At 41.2% G+C, this 19,042-nt stretch overlaps 1 protein-coding gene across 1 annotated transcript in view; it reads right to left on the bottom strand.

The window, feature by feature from the left end:
• Positions 1-6,925: 6,925 nt before the first annotated feature.
• Positions 6,926-19,042, bottom strand: part of ELP3 (elongator acetyltransferase complex subunit 3) — a 45,353-nt gene continuing 33,236 nt past the window's right edge. The window contains exons 14-15 of the mRNA XM_053460724.1: positions 18,678-18,759; positions 6,926-7,360 (exon numbers count right to left, since the gene is read on the bottom strand). Of these exons, the coding sequence (XP_053316699.1) occupies positions 7,284-7,360; positions 18,678-18,759 (159 nt within the window). The 3' untranslated portion in view covers positions 6,926-7,283. The remainder of the gene's footprint in view (positions 7,361-18,677; positions 18,760-19,042) is intronic.

The following is a 19,042-nucleotide window of genomic DNA, read 5'->3' as shown; positions in this document are numbered from 1 at the left end:
TTAAACATCCATCATTAACCTGCACTACAGGCGAACACCAAATATATCTCAGCGACTTACAAGCAACATGCGTGGCTTTGGACCCCCCCTCCCCCCTAAATTTGTGAGGTGTAACTGTACTTTTTTGCAGAATCATTAGTTTGTCATCAGCATGGCTTAGATGTTTGATGGTGCGGATCTCATTAACATCCATTATTAGGAAACCAAGATTCCGTCTTCCAGATATATATATACCGGTATATAAATATATATATATCAATGATGACACTGAATTCATAATAATTTCAGCATGAATGTAATTTGTTGTTTTTTATTCTTTAATGCGAGATAAATAACACGCTCAGCCGGTGGTTAAGGAGCACGCTAGGTTTCTAGCACATTTATAACCGTTCTGGGAATACACGACGTATTTCGTTTCAAGGAAATCCACTAAATTAAGGAAAAAAGGCTATTTTTAAATGTTTTGTAAATGTAACAGTCCAATTAGCTTTAAATCAGCCATGATACGTTGTTTCAGTATATTCAGTCAGTACTCTCATGAAAGGTTGGATACGTTTCTGGTGGATCCGGGGAATTCTGGAATTGTTGGCATCGTAGACTCTTCATGTGCCCAAAGTGCCGATTTTTGGGGGGCACCAATACAGCTGAATGTGAGGATCCTGGTAGATTCTGATCCAGAGAAATCTCCTGCTCATATATGCCCTAAAAGGTGGGTTTATGTCATTTTTTCTTCATTTTTAATGATTTTGATGATTGGTGGTACTGAAATGACAAAAACCATCTTGGAAGATTTGCTTGGGATGAACAGCGGGGCTGGGAAAAAATGTCTTTATCTGAAAATTGGAGGAAGATTGTTACAGATGGTCCTTGTTCCCTCACCGGACTTTCCGCCAGCATCCCATTATATCGACAAACAACGCCCTCCGCTAACATTGGCACCTTTGGTAAATATGAGCAGAGAAAGCTGGGAAAAAATATCTTTCTTGTTTAGCCTTTTGATCTTTTCTTCAAAAAATACCCAAAAATCCTCCACGCTCATGGATATCAAACAATTGCAAACACAACACGGGTTAAAATGTTACATGTATGTGCGGGGCAATTATTGTCTGATGAGATGGAGAATACATGGCAGGGGGTCTGAGACTCCATACAGAATCTCTCCAGAGCCTTCAGGTTTTGAGGCCGACGCTGTTGGATTCCCCTCTTCAGTTCCCCCCACGAGTTTTCTATGGGGTTCAAGGCAAGGGACTGGGGTGGCCATGGCAGGACATGGGTTTTTTGGTCAGCAAACCATTTTTGTGTTGATTTTTATGTATTTTTGGATCATTGTCCTGCTGGAAGATCCAACCCCGGCCCATTTTAAGCTTCCAGGTGTTCATGTAATGTCTGTTGATGTTTGGTAGAGTCCATGATGCCTCGTATCCTCCAGCAGAAAAGCAGCCCCAAAACATTAAAGAGCCCCCACCATACATGTGTCTTCTCCCTTAAATTATATGATGAAGGCAGAGCATCCAGGAACCCTAATCTCATTTGCTATGAAGGTCAATGACCTCGTAGTTTTGTTATTTGAATTAAAAACCCCAGGACAATTTCTCTTAACGGTCTATTCTTTGTCCAGATTGGAGTCAGTGATCCATTCGCTATTGAAGACGCTTTAAAAAAAAAAAGTTTGATTTAAGCCCGAAGATTGCAAGTCATCAATGACTTCTATCCAAACATTTATTTTCTTTCATTCGGAGGAGCATGTTCTCTGCGGAGGGGAGACGGATACATTGTACATAATGACTTCAGACTAATGTGACGTTTCTCTACAGGGTCCGATACAGATAAGCAGACGCTTCACTTTGTCGTTTGTCGAAGCAACGTCACTCAACTCCACAGGAGTAATGAAAAGAACACAAAGCCAAGCCGCATTAGAAGCCTCTTCTGCATTCAACTGCTAATGTGACTTTGACGTTCCCTCGGCAGAGCTTAGAATAACCGGCGGCTCAACGACAACTTTGACATTGAGACTCTTTGGTTAAAATGTATACGTTCTCTGAAAGTTTGGTTTTAGATTAAAAAACAAGAACAAACATATTTATGTTTAAAAAACAAATGTTGGTAGTTACACTGGACACTGGCACCATTTATAAGACACACATCTATTTCTGTCTTAATATACCGCCTTAGCTTTATATCACGTCCCTGATTTAGTTTTGTCTTCGTTTAGGTATCAACAGCCTTTAATTAAAAATCCTTCTTTAGATCCCATCTTCTGTGGCTTCTTCTCACCATCTTCTTCTTGAGTTACTTTCTTCTATACTGTAGATACAGCTCTCTGCTAGATCTCATCATATCCAACTAATCCTACTTTGGAGGTCACGTTCTCTGGCAAAACATCTTCACTTCCACTTCTCTTCCACTTTCTGTTGGCGTCCCTCAAAGATCAGTCCTTATCATCTTCTCTTCTCTCTCTACACGTCGTCCCTTGGAAAACAAATCGACTCATTTGGCTTCCATTATCTACCTTATCTACCCGTCTTTTCCAGATCTCTCGCCCTCTCTCATGTCCCGTATTACCAACAATAGCTTGTCTGCTATTTCTTCATGGATGTCACAACGCTACCTGAAACTGAACTCATTATCTTCCCTCCTTCCATCTCCACCCCGCTACCTGAATTATTAATCTCCATTAACAACACAACTATCTCTCTGTCAGGCCCTTCACTGGCCCTCCACTGGCATGATCTCTTCTGGTTTTAAAATGCCTCAAACAGGCAGAGGGGTACGTGTTATGGAAATGCTACTGAATCTGATAAGGGCTTCAGTTACGATAGGGGAGGAATGGACACCTGGAGCACTCTGAAAACCCCACACACTTCTCCCTCATCACCCCAGCATTGCTTTGGTTCCTTAAACTCCATTCTCCAGATCTGCCCCCCTTGCTGAGAAGGCGTCTTCTTTGGATTACCCGGTATTTGACTTCTTGCTTGCCTCTCGGATTGCCTCTCGGATTGCCCTGTTTGCCTTGACCTCTGCTTGTTATTCTCTTGTCTGATTGACTGCCGCCTGCCTCGACTATTTGGACTGTTCACCACTACGGTTCACCACTACTGTTCACCACTACTGTTCACCACTACGGTTTCTGTTCAATCCATGTTATTTGCATTGTCATTCACCCTCCTCTATCTAGGGGGTCCTGCGTAACTACTACTGCAGACCCCCTTATAGACGTATCTGGCAAGAGATAGCACCCCCTGCTCTAATGCTCCTACACCACCCCTGACACTCTCCACTAACCATGCCCGATGCCTTGGGGTCAACCCTGACTCAGCCCCTTCCATTCATCCCTCACATTGAATCCCTCGCAGACATCGTTGGTTCTATATAAATAAAACATGCTATGCTATCAGCAATGCCAATATATGGATCATCTCTTGGGACTGTACTGGCAAATTCATGAAATTTGGCGGCTATGCAAGTCTTGTCTAACTTATTCACCTGTTGTTTTTGTGGCGTTTATTGATACCAAGTTTAAGCTGTTAACTTAAGTATGATTTATCCTTATTTTCTCACAATTTTCGCTCCTATTTGTTGAGTGAGTCTTGGATGAGTGCGATTATAACCCCCACCCGAATGAAAAGAACTTTACGCTACTTTTTAAAAGCCGGATTCCACCATTTTTGTTTGCTTGTTTTTCAGATAACAGTTTTTCTTTTCCACAACATCACTTATTTTCCAGAATTCGGGGAAAACTTTTAATTTGAGCAATAAAATATCCACTTTAGGAGAAAATTGGGGGCCGTTTTGCCCACGGAAGCTACAAGTCTAAATAACAGACTCCAACGTCATCGCTTGTTATTTGGCATATTAATTCTTATCGCGAATGCCATATTCTCATTGTATCGGAGGACACGGTAATGAGCATAATAAACAGAGATTTATAAAGACGTGATGTTACTCCAATAACGGCGCGGCGTAATTATTCCGGAGCGTTAGAGCGGTGTCACCAGGAAATGGAAGGAATTGATATTTTGTTATTGTGATTAAAGTGTCAATTAATTTCCACACGCATAATTTAATGACTTTAAACAATATGAAGAAATGTTACCCCGGGGCACGTTTCTGAATAACTGTTTTCTCATACGTCAGATCTGTTGTTCTGGGTATTAAAAGTGGCAGTTTTGTGAAATGGGGCCAAACATAACCCCCCCCAACATTATAAATGGCCAGAAGAGGGTCAGCTCTCAATAGAAGGGGGGTTACTGAGACTTTTTATACGATTGTGATACATTTACAGTCATTTATGTGACAAGCTGTTCCCTGCTGTTTCTATACAGCTTTTAGGGCTGCGATACCCTCGTACCCAGCAAACATTTAGAGCGAAGGCCGCCCCTTACATGGGTCCCGGTGGTCCATGGGACCCAGGCGGCATTTTGATGGGGGAGGTAATTTGCAGCCTCAAAACATGTTCTTTCTGGATAGAATTGTGACAAAAAGAGAAGCTCCTCTTTCTCTTATCTGTATTATTCGGGCCTCTCATGTATTTCTCCAAAAATAAGGCAACGCCATGGGGACAGCATCTCCCCCGTTCCGCCCGTACGGGAAGATAGTGTAGAAGTGCACCAGGGGCAGAAGCGTACCGTGGGGGAACCAGTGAGGCAGGAACGTCGCGGAGTCGCTTAACTTGAAGTTCAACGCGAGGCTGCTCACAGCCGGAGGGAAAGCTGCGGTTGAGGTAATGGGGTGAGTGAGGGAGTTTGCATGCATGCATATGTGGATGTGTGTGTGTGAGCATGAATGTGTACGGGTAAATGTGTCAGCATGGATGTGTATATGTAGGTGTTTATGAGTACGTAAGTGTAAATGGTGAATGAGCATGAATGTGTATGCGTGAGCATGAATGTGTATGCGTGAGCATGAATGTGTATGTGTGAGCATGAATGTGTGTAAGAGTGTGAGAGGGAGTATGTGTGTTGGCCTGAGTGTGTGTAAGTGTGTATAAAAACGTGTGCCATTGTGTATGCCAGTTAGCGGGGAGAGGGTAGAAGAGCCGATGGGGGGGTTCTGGACAGAGGATCTGGGAGGTCAGGTTCACAGGGGAGTGGGTGAAGAAATAGGGGAGTTAAGAGAAAGGAGACAAAGACACGGAAGCAGTCAGTGGAGACTGTAGAAGACATTGTGAGAGAGCGTTTTGAGTTTTTCCTCCATATAATGCCATCTCTGTAGCCATAATATTTAAATGGTTTGTAAGTCTAGGAATCTCTGTTGCAAGTCACCCATTAATAGATTAGCGCATGGTGGCGCAGTCTTTGTGTCCGTTGCAGTTCCTATTTACCGAATGTAGAAATAAACATCACATACAACATTACTATTCTAAATATCATATTTTATTTGACATTTTATAACACTTTACATATAGCGTGTATTTTCCAAAATTCTATTTCATGTAAACAGTCAATATTTTTATTTTACACAAAAATCACCATTACAATATTTAAGTAAGGGCTGGATATGGGTGTTTTAGTTGTAAATGAAGTACTACCCGTGAAGAAATAAATTCTATAATAAATCATGATTTAATGCATGCCCTCCAAAACTTTAGGAATATTTTGTCGTAACGAGACGCTTTTGTCTTATTCCTTTGGGATGTTTTGCACACTCCGCTTGCATTCAAAGGGTTAAGTAGCATAAATCCAGCTCTCCATGGGCCATTTAAAGGGAGTATCGTTGGGTTAATGCGCAAGTTTGGGTTTTTAAGATCAAGGCACCATCTATAAAGCACCGTTAACATCACCGCGACCCATCGTGCACTAAATTGAAATCCACACGTTGCCGGCAGTTGAGCTGCAAGAACGCCGAGTCTGTAGAATGAGCGGCCATTCATTCACAAAACCTTTCCCGGGTGTTAAAGGGTTTTTGTGTGTTTTTTTTTTTTTTAAACGCCTTAAGTTCTAAAAAGCGTTCTTTTCATAGCCAGATCTGACTTTAAAACAAATAGTGTGGCCCCCAATACAGCCGGCACAGTTAACCTGTTTAAAGGATCCCAATAGGACTTAATACATTTGGAGACTAAATTCCTAAGCAACCTTGTAAGTAATGCAACGTGGGGGGGGTAACTAACGCTACGCAGGGGGGGTAACCAACGCTACGCAGGGGGGGTGACCAACGCTACGCGGGGGGGGGTGACCAACGCTACGCGGGGGAGGGTGACCAACGCTACGCGGGGGAGGGTGACCAACGCTACGCAGGGGGGTGACCAACGCTACGCGGGGGGGTGACCAACGCTACGCGGGGGGGTGACCAACGCTACGCGGGGGGGTGACCAACGCTACGCGGGGGGGGGTGACCAACGCTACGCGGGGGGGGGTGACCAACGCTACGCGGGGGGGGTGACCAACGCTACGCGGGGGGGGTGACCAACGCTACGCAGGGGGGGGTAACCAACGCTACGCAGGGGGGGTAACCAACGCTACGCAGGGGGGGTAACCAACGCTACGCAGGGGGGGGTAACCAACGCTACGCAGAGGGGGGTAACCAACGCTACGCAGGGGGGGGTAACCAACGCTACGCAGGGGGGGGTAACCAACGCTACGCAGGGGGGGGTAACCAACGCTACGCAGGGGGGGGTAACCAACGCTACGCAGGGGGGGGTAACCAACGCTACGCAGGGGGGGTAACCAACGCTACGCAGGGGGGGTAACCAACGCTACGCAGGGGGGGTAACCAACGCTACGCAGGGGGGGTAACCAACGCTACGCAGGGGGGGTAACCAACGCTACGCAGGGGGGGTAACCAACGCTACGCAGGGGGGGTAACCAACGCTACGCAGGGGGGGTAACCAACGCTACGCAGGGGGGGTAACCAACGCTACGCAGGGGGGGTAACCAATGCTACGCAGGGGTTAATATGCGTATCCACGGTCAGATGCTGACTTTATTTCAAGGAACTGGTTAATGTTCGCCTTAATATTCTGAAGGCTCTATTGGAGATCTGTCCTTAAACGTGATTACAGATAAGGCACCTTGTGAAACACCTTTTTTTGAAGCCAAGCAATCAATTTGGGGAAAAATGCCTCTCCCAGCTTTTACTAAAATTCAAAGATTTCCTGTGGAATCAACACAAAACATTCTACATATGCGATAAAGTTTTGTTAATTTACAGGGGACCTCATTAAAACAGAGAACGTGGAGTTTTTATTTCTTTACACAGTCATATAATAAAAGTATAACTAAACTTAAATAAGGTTTTTTATTTGTTTTGCAGAGGAGCGGCCAGCATATAATTTGCGGTTTCTGCAGTCAGTCCAGTCTCTTCACCATGTACGGACCTTCTAATTCGTAACCAATTTTCCGGTAATAATTCCTGGTGCCAACACCTAAAGAATGAAAAGAAAAATTAGAAAATGGGAATTTCCAAAATCCTCAAAAGCACGCCCCAACCCCCCCCAAATCTTAATAGAAAAAGAAAAAGTATTTTTATATTTAAAATTCTATTATCACATGGAAATCCAAGACCCGCTTAAAAATCACTGGAAATTAAAGGAAAAAGAGAAGAAAATGGAACGGTGTGCTTGGAAATTAACATAATTCTGCTAATCTATACGTTAAAAACATTATTTTTAAAAAAAAAAGTATATCCGGGGCCGTGAAGGGCCAATCATTTCTTCGCCGGGGATATGAGTTGGCAGCCTACGATCCGGCACGTACTCCGCGCCTTGCGCAACCTAAAGGCAAACTGCGTGAAGCCAAGAGACGGCGCGAGAAAGTATGTCAGCCCTGCTGGGGAAACCCACACGGTACTAATGAGACCGCTGGCAAAGCGACGCAGCGCAGACGTCCCAAACGCACCTGCTGGAAATTAAACACTGAAAACTTTAAACAAAAAGAAGAAAAGGAAAAAAAAAATTAACACAAATTACTATTTTTATGCTTTTGTTTCTGTGCAGCCACATTGTCCCCCTTTAACTACTTTAAAATGATTATATATAGGCTGAGGAGTGGTTACTACACAGTCCTCTCACACCCAAAGGGTTAATACATGCAAGTAAAATAGTAGACATAATAAAATAGCTGTATTTTTTTCTTTTTTTTTTTTTTTAGAGACGGGGGGGTACATTGCCTAGATTTTGTTATGCTGGGGGCGGGGGGTTATATTCTTTACTTGGCTGAGCTCTAGAAAACACCCAGCAGAAGTGGTAGAGGGTAATACAGTGAGGAGATTAAACATGCATGGGATAGACATACGGCTCCTGAATCTAAGACGAGACCAACGACTGATTAGGAGAAACTGGGAGACTGGATGAGGCCGAATGGGGCCGATCTGCCGCAGATTCAATGTTTCCAATTAAAATTCACTAACAGTTGGGTTCCGACCAAACGCGGCGGGCTTCTGCTACGTCACTCCCCACTTCTGAGTCTGGCAGAATGGAAGCTATAGCTACGTCGGAAAGGGACATTACAGCAAAAATTGATTTTCCAGCCATAGGGAAGAGCTGTTGATAACGGGGAGCCTGTCTGATAAACATGTCGGACGGGAAAAGTAAGACCCCCCCAGTACACCGTACAGCTCTGGCGTCACGCGGGTATAAAAACAGTTACAACCGGACCGGTAACTGCTTCTACTTGTTTGTAGCCCAAAATAAAAGAACTGTTCACAAAATAATAATACTGAGCCATGCTACAGCGATACGATCAGAGAAAAACACCCCCCTCCTATCCAATTCCGACAGGCGGATGCCGGTACTCGATTTCCCCGGGAAGGTAAGAGAACAATCGCTGCAAACATAGCGGCCCTCGGTTCCACGCGGCGGTTACGTCCCTCTTACTTTGTGAACTTTGAAGGCGAGTAAATGACGGTCGCGATTCTGACAGTCGGCGGCGATGAGGAGCGTCTATGAAAATCGCTTAAATAAATGCAGACATCACTCAGAAGTCGGGAAAAGCCCAAGATAAGCATGACGGGACTGATATATATGCCGCTATACATCTGTCAGGATGGTCTGGATCTTTAGGCGACTGCTGCATTGTACATCAAACATTTCACTCTTTGTATTTAAAGAATAAAATCCCCCCCCCCAGTCCCAGGAATAAATACAAAGAACATCGACATTTTTACCATTCTTTAAAGAAAAAATATATATAAAATTACCACTTCTTTATACTCTAATCACGTAGATTCCATATGGAGAATCCTCACAGTATAAAGAATTATTAATAGACTAAATATCAGTAGAGAATAATTTATTATTAATATAAAATGAATTTCCTAATGAAAATATTATAGGAAATAGTCTTTTTTTTTCTACTTATTTAACTGAAGACCTAACTCACCCGTGCAGTTTTTATGTCTCCTAAAGAAAACAAACAAAATAAATAAAAAGGAAAAAAAAAGTCCAGATAGGCTGAACCCCTGCTGCTTCCAGACGTCAGTGACGGAGAATGTCTAGCAGCAACGTGTGAAGAGCGCAACCAAATCACCGGGACACGCGGACTGCGAGTATCAGAGCGAACGTTCGGATGTTATACTGAAACGCAAGCGACAAAGGGGCGAACACTGTGTATTTCAGCGACTATGACTATGGGCTTCCCTTCATAGTAAAGAATACCTCTATATCTCAGATTTTTTTTACATTACATCCATACACACACACAGACACTAATTATATATATATAGATAGAAAAAAGTGAACCCTTTGGAATTACCTGTTAAATGTGATCTGTCACAGGTATAAACACAATGTGCTTAAAAGTAATAAAACAAACAATAATAACGTCTCATGTCTTTATTGAACGCACCCATCGAACATTCAGAGGGCTGGGGGAGAAAGCGAGTGAACGCTTGGATTTACCAACCGGTCGAAACTTTTTTGGCAGCAATAACCTCAAACGCTCCGGAGGAATTTTAGAGCGTTCTTCCTTACAGATCTGTTAAAGCTCAGCCGCGTTCGCTGGGTGTCCGGTGGGAACGGTCATTCCACGGCATCTCTAATGGGTCAGGGTCTGGGCTCCGACTCCAAAAGGCGGATTTTCTTTAGAAACCTTTATATTGTAGATTTACTTCAGTGTTTAGGGTCATTGTCCTGCTGCATCGCCCTTCTATTGAGCTTCGGCAGGCAGAAAACATTATCCTGTATGACACCGCGATACACTTGGGAATTCATTGTCCCCTCAATGATGGAAAGCTGAGGAAACAAATCAGCCCTAAATCAGGATGATCCATTCACTGTACTTTTTTTTAGTTCATATTTAGTGTTCTTCCTGAACAATTCAACCTTAGTTTTATCAACCCACAAAGCATCTTCCCGGTAGCGTTGAGGAGAGTCAAGGTGCTCTCTGACAAACTTCAGGCAAACAGCGATGTTAAATTGGAGAGCAGCGGCTTCCCCCGTGGGTTCCTGCCGTGGACTCCGTGTCTGTTTAATGTTTTGCGTGCGGTAGATTCATGAACAGGGATGTTAACCGGATCCAATGATTCCTTCGAGTCTTTGGCGGTTGCTCTTGGGTTCCTTGGTACCTCACTGAACATTTCACACTGTCCCCTTGGAATTATCTTGGCCGGACGCCCACTTCTAGGAAGAGCAACCAGAATACCAAATCATCTCCGTTTATACACAATTTGTGTAACTGCGGACAGATGAATATGGAAACTCTCGCAGATAACCCTTTCCAGTTTTATGCAAATCAACAATTCAAGTAGCTGTAAAACTCATTGTTTGGACTCCACGTTTGCCAACTCCTGACTCCAATTAGCTTTTGTTAAAGTCATTAACCTGGGGGTTCACGTAGTTTTTCCAACCCACACAGTGAATGGTTGAATGATGTATTCAATATGGACAAAAACAATAGAATAATGTGTGTTATTAGTTAAAACAGACACAATACATAACTGCTGGTAATTCCAAAGGGTTCCCTTACTTTTTCTTGCCACTGTGTATAGAAACACACACACACACACATATATATATACATATATACACACACACACAGACACATATATATATATAAAAATAAAAACTTTTTGCGAAATATAACCAAGACTTGTACGGTAGGTGCAACTCAGCAGCAAGTGCAACATAGTCATTCCGTATAGAAGAAAGAAGCTACGATACTCTGAGAACAGAAATAGGAAATCTTTACAGCTGCGCATGCATAGGTGTCTCACAGGGATGGAAAGTGGAGACAAACACACAGGCTGGGTTCCAGAGTCACCCTGGCCTAGAACCTCAACAAGAGCCCCAAACAGAAAGTCCGAATCGTTTTGGAGCCGTGTTCACATAAGCTTTCGATACTCCCCGATAACCTCTACAGAAGGGGGCCTTAAAAACCAATCCGACTCTTCATCTTACCGCATGAACCTCCGGTCCATACACCACCAGATATACATAAAACAACAACGTTAACCCATTCTATTAATGAGCAGTTAACCATTCAAAGCCACAATCAGAAACTTACATTTACAGATAAACATTTTGGATTAACATTTTTGTGTCCAATACAAAAACAATCTCTCAATATCTCTCTATCACTCAAATAGTCCGTGTAACATCATACATACAATAATATATATATATATATATATATATATATATACACATACACATATTATATATATATATATATATATATATATATATATATATATATATACACACACACACACATTTTATATATATATACACCTTTTATTTTAATTTTTTAAGGTGCGGACGGTGGTAGAACCTGGCGTCTGGTTCATCTTCTATCAAGCCAACTCTTTGCAACAATACACACTGAATTCTTACAGTCTCCAATCAACAGAATGTGGAAATTAACCCCTTTAGGACAATGGGCAGTCCCTAAACCCACTGAAAACAATGCATTTTGAGCCCATACATGTACTGGCTTTGTCATTAAGGGGTTAAAACGCTGCTTTAACAACGTAAACACAGTTTTCTTAAGATTGATCAAGTGAAATAATTGCACCTTTTATTCCCGATGCATGCACACAAGAGGCCCGTTAGTGGCTGTAATTAAAAGCCGGAATGTTTTTAGCATTAAGGTGTCAAGGTGTCGACCTCAACAAACAGGAAGAATTCAGTAATCATTTTTACATAAATTAACACAAATTGAAAGGGAGATTAAATCAACGACAGAAACGGCACTTTTTCCCTATTGTTCCGATTTCATTTCCTCCGCTCGGCGTTTGATTTTATTATTTTTTTTATAACCGTATCAGAAGACAAGCAGCTAATGGGGCTTTTAATCTGTTAAAGCCCCGGCGCCTACGCCCCGCCGGAGAGGTTAGCGCGAGGTCTTTTGTTAGACGCTGTTGTATTCCGTTGTGTGTGTCAACAGCGTTAAGGGTTTAATTAAAAAAAAGCGTTACAGATGTAACTTTAAAAAGCAGTTTTATCACAGATCTGTGACATGGAGGACACGCGGAATAACAGCGATACATATCGACAGCGCAGGGTTACCCGGTGACGGCTTATACAAGATAGCAGCGCCGGGGCAGCCAGGCTAAGGGGAGAAGTAGCTCGTTTCTAACAAAATAAAAAAATAATTAAATAATAAAAAGATTAAAAAAGAAATTAATAAATAATTCTCCTTCATACAGCATCATTTATTCTGCTGAACTATATTATATATATATTATATAAATATTATTTGTGGTAAGGACTTCATAGGCTATTAGAGGACCCCCCCACCCCTAAATTCTACACATTATATAAACCAATGTAATGAGGTTTGCAGATTAAAACGATGGGGTTTATTCACTAATGGGGGGGATAACAGGAGAGTGGCCGTTTCCTTGGCTTCGCTATACATTGCGAAGGGCCGACCTCAGGGAGCTTCCGCTGCAGCAAGAGCTTGACTGGCCCTGTATGAAGCTTATTTAAAATCAGTGAGATGTCCTGAAAGTCTTCTAAACCATTGAATTATGCATTATACAGGGCACGCTCAGCCCTTCTTGCTGGAAAAATTAGTCAGGGGTGGCTCATTATTTTATTATTATTATTTCGCTTTAGCGAATATTTCCCCTCTGTTCCGGGGGGGGGGGTTGAATCAATGGAGTAAATACTTTCTAAACTTGGCCAATCAGTTTAAGCTGGAGTCCCACCTGGCGGCCTATAGGCGGTGGATGGGGTCGCTATTAAAATGTTCTTTTAAGTTTGCTACATAACGGGCTTAAAAATCAGTTAATTATATTAAACTAAAATGTAAACCAGATACGTGTTCGATAATCATAGAACATGGGATACGTAAACTATATTATTATATTATATCTTCCTAAGCAACGGCGGCTTATATTTCAATTTAAAATATATATATATAAAATTACGCAATTTACGACCCCATAATTCCCCGATCAATTTTCCTGTCTGAAATGTAAAAATGACATTAATTATGTTGCCATCCTGTTCATATTGTTTAATAGCTGCCGTCAGTCTCCAGATGGCGTGAAGACGTCTCGCTAATCTCCGAGACACGAGCTAATAATATTCTACTAACGGAGGAACAGCCGCTCCCTGCCACGTTGGTGTCAGCGATGGGATCCTAAGTAAGGATCTGAATGATAATTAAACATTAAAGAAGAAATAGCAGCTTAAATACAGCCATTTATTTAAAAAAATGCTGAGTTTGAGCCGCATGGGACGCCAGAGGTTCTAATTCTAGGGTTTGCCCCTTTATGGGCTCAGTAAAAAGATCTGCGATTTGGTGAGAATTCCCCAGAGTTCTACGGGGTAAAAGATCTTTCATTCTAGCCGCAGCTCGTCTAGTAAGAGACCGGCACCTTCTTTCAGTTTCCGAAACACACAACTTTCTTTCTAAGGAAAATCTGTTTGGTGTAAAGTAGTTGGGGGCAGAAGGTGAAGCCCCTGCCTGCAACATAAAGCAGCGACCAACCCTATTTTTTTTTTCTTCTGCCACGCAGATTTATATAGCGCCACCATATTCTGCAGCGCTGTACAACGGTCAACTCCAATACTGACTTTTACATAGAAATCAATATTGAAGCTCGACGTTTGTATGAAACGGTTAAAAATTGGCAGAATTGGGTATTTCAAGGCAGAAAGAAAACAGAGGTAGCGTTACTTTTTGTCTCACAGAAACATACAAGTCCGAGTCTGCCACGATGTAACTGGAGATGGGATCTGATGTAAGTGTGGATCGCTGTGAACGGAACGCGTGCTCCATAGACGAGCTCTCGTGATAAGTCCTCTGTTTCTTGGCGCGGGGCCACCTAAATTTTCCCCTTGAAGGAACAGGAATGGAAGCGACGGTCTGCGGAGCGCATGGTCTGGGTGCATCGCGATTATCTGCCACGGAACGCTGCGGACCGGCGCTTGTTACATCCAACGCGCGGGGAAACGCGACAGTCCTTATAATCAGTTTAAAAAGAACAACAACCTGTCAGCACGGAGCGGACGGCGAGCCGATATCTGCGTCCCCGGCGTGGGCTGCTGGCATTTTAAGAGCCTTCGGAGAGGGCGCGGGGGCGGCGTGGGGGCGACGCGGGGGGCGCTCTGATGCTTTATGCAGAAGCGAAGGCGGTTTATATAAATTCCCCCAATTTACTGTTAATTTACACAAATACAGGCTGCATTATGGAAAACTTATAAAGCATTAAAATAAACTCAAAACAGATTTTCACAGCAGAAAAGTACGCGCGTTCCAGCCGGCCGCAATGTCCCTTAACCGTTTAATCGCCGGAGGTACAATCCAGCAAGAAGAGCTCACAATGCTGCGCTCTGTACCGCGCTTTTCTTGAAATGTCAGAAACTCGCATGGATTTTCACTTCCTACCTGGAGGCAGTAAAGTAAAGCGTTTTAAACATTTATCATAATAAGTGGTATATCCCCATTGGCGTGTGGGTAAAAATGGTGCACACATACACACACATACATATACATATATATATATACACACACACACACAGTTATTAAGTGCTTTAACACTAAAGAAGAACAGGTGATCAGAGTTAGCAAGAGTTTCGGAAAGCAATCGCTCCTCCCCAAGAGCTTACAATCTCCTAACAGATCTAGGAAGACCCATGAGGAGGGAGAAGGTATAGACTATGAAAAAGATTAGAGCAATGCGGTCCCACACATACAGGTAACCCAGATCATTCAGAAACATAGGTTTTGCGCCATTCGTTCAGGTCATTTATCCCGCTTTGTGCGCAAACCGTACAGAAGCATGTCGGCGCTAACTCAAAGTCATCAAAACGTTATAGTTACATAGTAACTTTTCTTAACCCCTTAATGACAAAGCCCGTACATGTACGGGCTCAAAATGCATTGTTTTCAAAGGGTTTTGGGACCGCCCATTGTCCTTAAGGGGTTAAAGATCATGTGTAGATTTGCCAAGTAGTTCAATAACTATTTTATTTTTGCCTGTTTTTGAAGGAAATTCCCATTCTTGGGTGAAGTTAGACCCTTAACTGTCCTTTTAACAGCTTAAGGAGCAGAAAATAGCTCATTTAGGAAAATAACTATTTTGGTGATCATTAGACTGCTGTCCTGGCGCCTGTTAGGGACCGAGAGGCCGTATCTCTAATCCCAGCAGATACCGGTAACCGGGAGGCTCAACTTTTGATACTTTTTTGTGTAGAAAAAAAAAAATGATTTTAAGATTGTCGTAAAATAGTTGAAATAAAACAATGCTTACAAGCCAGAAATATAAAAAAAAAAAAAAAAAATTCCTTAACATTGAGATTTCTGCACTAATAAAATATTTTAAGGCTGAGGCGTCCCTTTATGATCTCCAATCAATACTTAATTATTGTGAAAAATGGCTACCGAAAGTAATGGTTACAATTTATCAAGATGTGGGTTAGACAGATCTTAATTTTTAATACTTGAGTTAAACCCTTTTTTTTTGTTTTTTTAAACAACTAAACTTTACTTACAATGTCCGTCTGTCACACAGTTTATACCCTTTATAGGTGAATATCTATGTTATGGTATATTAGGCAATAAGACATTTTTGGATTCATTAAAATTTTATTTCAAAATAGTGTTACTCTGCCTCAAAATTTCACATATTTTTTTTTCTATCACAAGCCTATTTCACCCCAGAATGGGAATTTCCTTCAAAAACAGGCAAAAAAAAAATAAAATAAAATACAAAGTGAAAGAAAACACCTTATTAATGGATGGAGAAATCCAATTACATTCAAACAAAAAGTACAAATGAAAAACGTGTAGCGACGAGATAAGGTTAAACAAAATGTAAAACCCAATCCTGGGAGGAAAAGGATATTATTTCCACAACATGTTCAATTACAGACCGTATTGATAAAACGGAATATAGCACATATATATATATATATTTTTTTTTGGATTGTCTTATGAAAACACAGCCGCGGGGTACGATACGAAATGCCAAACAGCATACTAACAACACGGCTTAGTAGACATCTACGCCAAAGGCGAATGCGGCGGGCTGGATGTGCGCTCTATGCTTGTTATATATATATATATATTTTTTTAAACTGCTTTAATCAATCTATAAAACACAACTTTCTGTCATTTTCAGTTGAAGAACACATTCTGTTCATTTTTTTATGTATATTTTGCTCACCTTTTAGCTTTAATTTTATGTTTTTAACTCACTTTGATGCGATTACATTGTATCTGTCAATGGAATGTTTTATAATGTACAATGGTTCGACGCACTAAATCGCAAAAGTAAAAAAATAAAAACTATGCTCAGAATAGTTGTTACGGAAATAAAGATTTCTCCATTTTTAAATGGAGTCCAGTGAATTTGATATGCAAATCCATGCTTTGTATTCCTCATTTTTCATCTGTGTTTGCTGTAACCGCAGCATGAAGCGTTCATCTGATCTGATCGTCGGGGTTAAGGATCAGCGTGAATTCGCACGGTGCAAACGACGAGTTGAACTCCCAATGAAATGAGCAGAACCCGCGAGGGACAACATAGATAAATGCAAAGTTATGCATTATGGTAGAAATAATAAAAATGCCACCTATACTATGAATGGAATATCCCTGGGGGAAAACTACCAACGAGAAGGACTATTGGTAGAGAATAGACTTGGCAACAATGCCAGCAAGCAGCTGCGAGGGCCAATAAGGAGGATATCATTTTGTCTCTTTACAGGTCATTGGTCAGACCTCACCTTGAGTATGCAGTAAAATTCTAGGCACCGGTCCTTAAAAAGGACATTAAGGAATTAGAAAAAGTGCAAAGGAGGGGATTGGGAGGTAATAGTTATGAAGAGAGACTAAAAAAGTTAAAATTATATACGCTAGAAAAAACGGCGTCTCAGAGGGGATATGATAACATTATATAAATATATGCGGGGCGGATATACATTATATAAATATATACAGGGCCGATATACATTATATAAATATATACAGGGCCGATATACATTATATAAATATATGCAGGGCCGATATACATTATATAAATATATGCGGGCCGATATACATTATATAAATATATGCGGGGCCGATATACATTATATAAATATATGCAGGGCCGATATACATTATATAAATATATGCGGGGCCGATATACATTATATAAATATATGCGGGGCCGATATACATTATATAAATATATGCGGGGCCGATATACATTATATAAATATATGCGGGCCGATATACATTATATAAATATATGCGGGGCCGATATACATTATATAAATATACGCGGGGCCGATATACATTATATAAATATACGCGGGGCCGATATACATTATATAAATATATGCGGGGCCGATATACATTATATAAATATATGCAGGGCCGATATACATTATATAAATATATGCAGGGCCGATATACATTATATAAATATATGCAGGGCCGATATACATTATATAAATATATGCAGGGCCGATATACATTATATAAATATACGCAGGGCCGATATACATTATATAAATATATGCAGGGCCGATATACATTATATAAATATACGCGGGGCCCCATATACATTATATAAATATACGCAGGGCCGATATACATTATATAAATATATGCGGGGCCGATATACATTATATAAATACATGCAGGGCCGATATACATTATATAAATATATGCAGGGCAAATATAAAGAGCTCTTCAGTGACCTGTTCATTAACAGAAAAGTACAAAGAACAAGAGGTCGCCCTCTGAGACTGGAAGAGCAGAGATTTCATAGACGACAAAGAAAGAGATTCTTTACAGTAAGGGCAGTAAAGGTATGGAATCCGCTGCCGAGGGTGGTGGTGATCACATACATTAGATGCCTTCAAAAGGGGTCTGGGTATTGTTTTAGAAAGGCACGATATACAGGGATATAAATAGAATTAATATTTTAGAGCTTCTTGATCCAAGGAGAAATCTGATTGCCTTTTGGAGTTGAGAAGGAATTTTTTCCCCTGATGGCGGAATTTGAAGTAGCTTAATTAGGGTTTTTTTGCCTTCTTTTGGATCAAGAATAGGAAGGTTAGGTAGAAAGGATGAACTTGATGGACTTTTTTTTAACCTTATGTAATATATAACTATGAGTACTGGAGGGAACAAAAAAATAAAAATAAAAATTAAATAATGGTTAATTATAAAGTTTAGAAGTGATGGAGGAGAGAAATAATATAATGACGGAATGCTAGGAATTCTAGTGAGTGTAATTAAATGTTTTGTCTGAGTGGAACGGCACCTTTAAAACATTAATAATAATAAAAAAAACATCACCTGAAATAACCGCGATTTTCCAGGAACCATGTTCATCTCTCGCTATCCGCTCAGCTTCCTCCATTAGCAGCATTCCGAAGCCCTAGGGAAGAAAAAAAAAGAAAACTTCAACTTAACGACAATTAGGTGGGTCTAGTTAGATAAAAAATTACAATTTTAAATTAAAAAAAAGAAATTAAATAAAAAAAACAAAAAAAAACGAACTCGGCAGACTCGGCACGTGCCGCTAGCTGGAAAAAAAAAGTTCTGTCTACCCTAGCAGTTATATTGCAAGACGATTAAAGAACATGTACTGAATCTGTTTTCAGACAAATACAAAAGTAGTTTTGGAGAAAATCATTGTTTGTCTCGTCTTAGATTCAGGA

The sequence above is a fragment of the Spea bombifrons genome, chromosome 3 (assembly GCF_027358695.1).
Source record: "Spea bombifrons isolate aSpeBom1 chromosome 3, aSpeBom1.2.pri, whole genome shotgun sequence".
Lineage (NCBI taxonomy): Eukaryota > Metazoa > Chordata > Amphibia > Anura > Pelobatidae > Spea > Spea bombifrons.
Note: the sequence above shows the minus strand (reverse complement) of the source record. Positions and strands in the feature narration are given on the sequence as shown.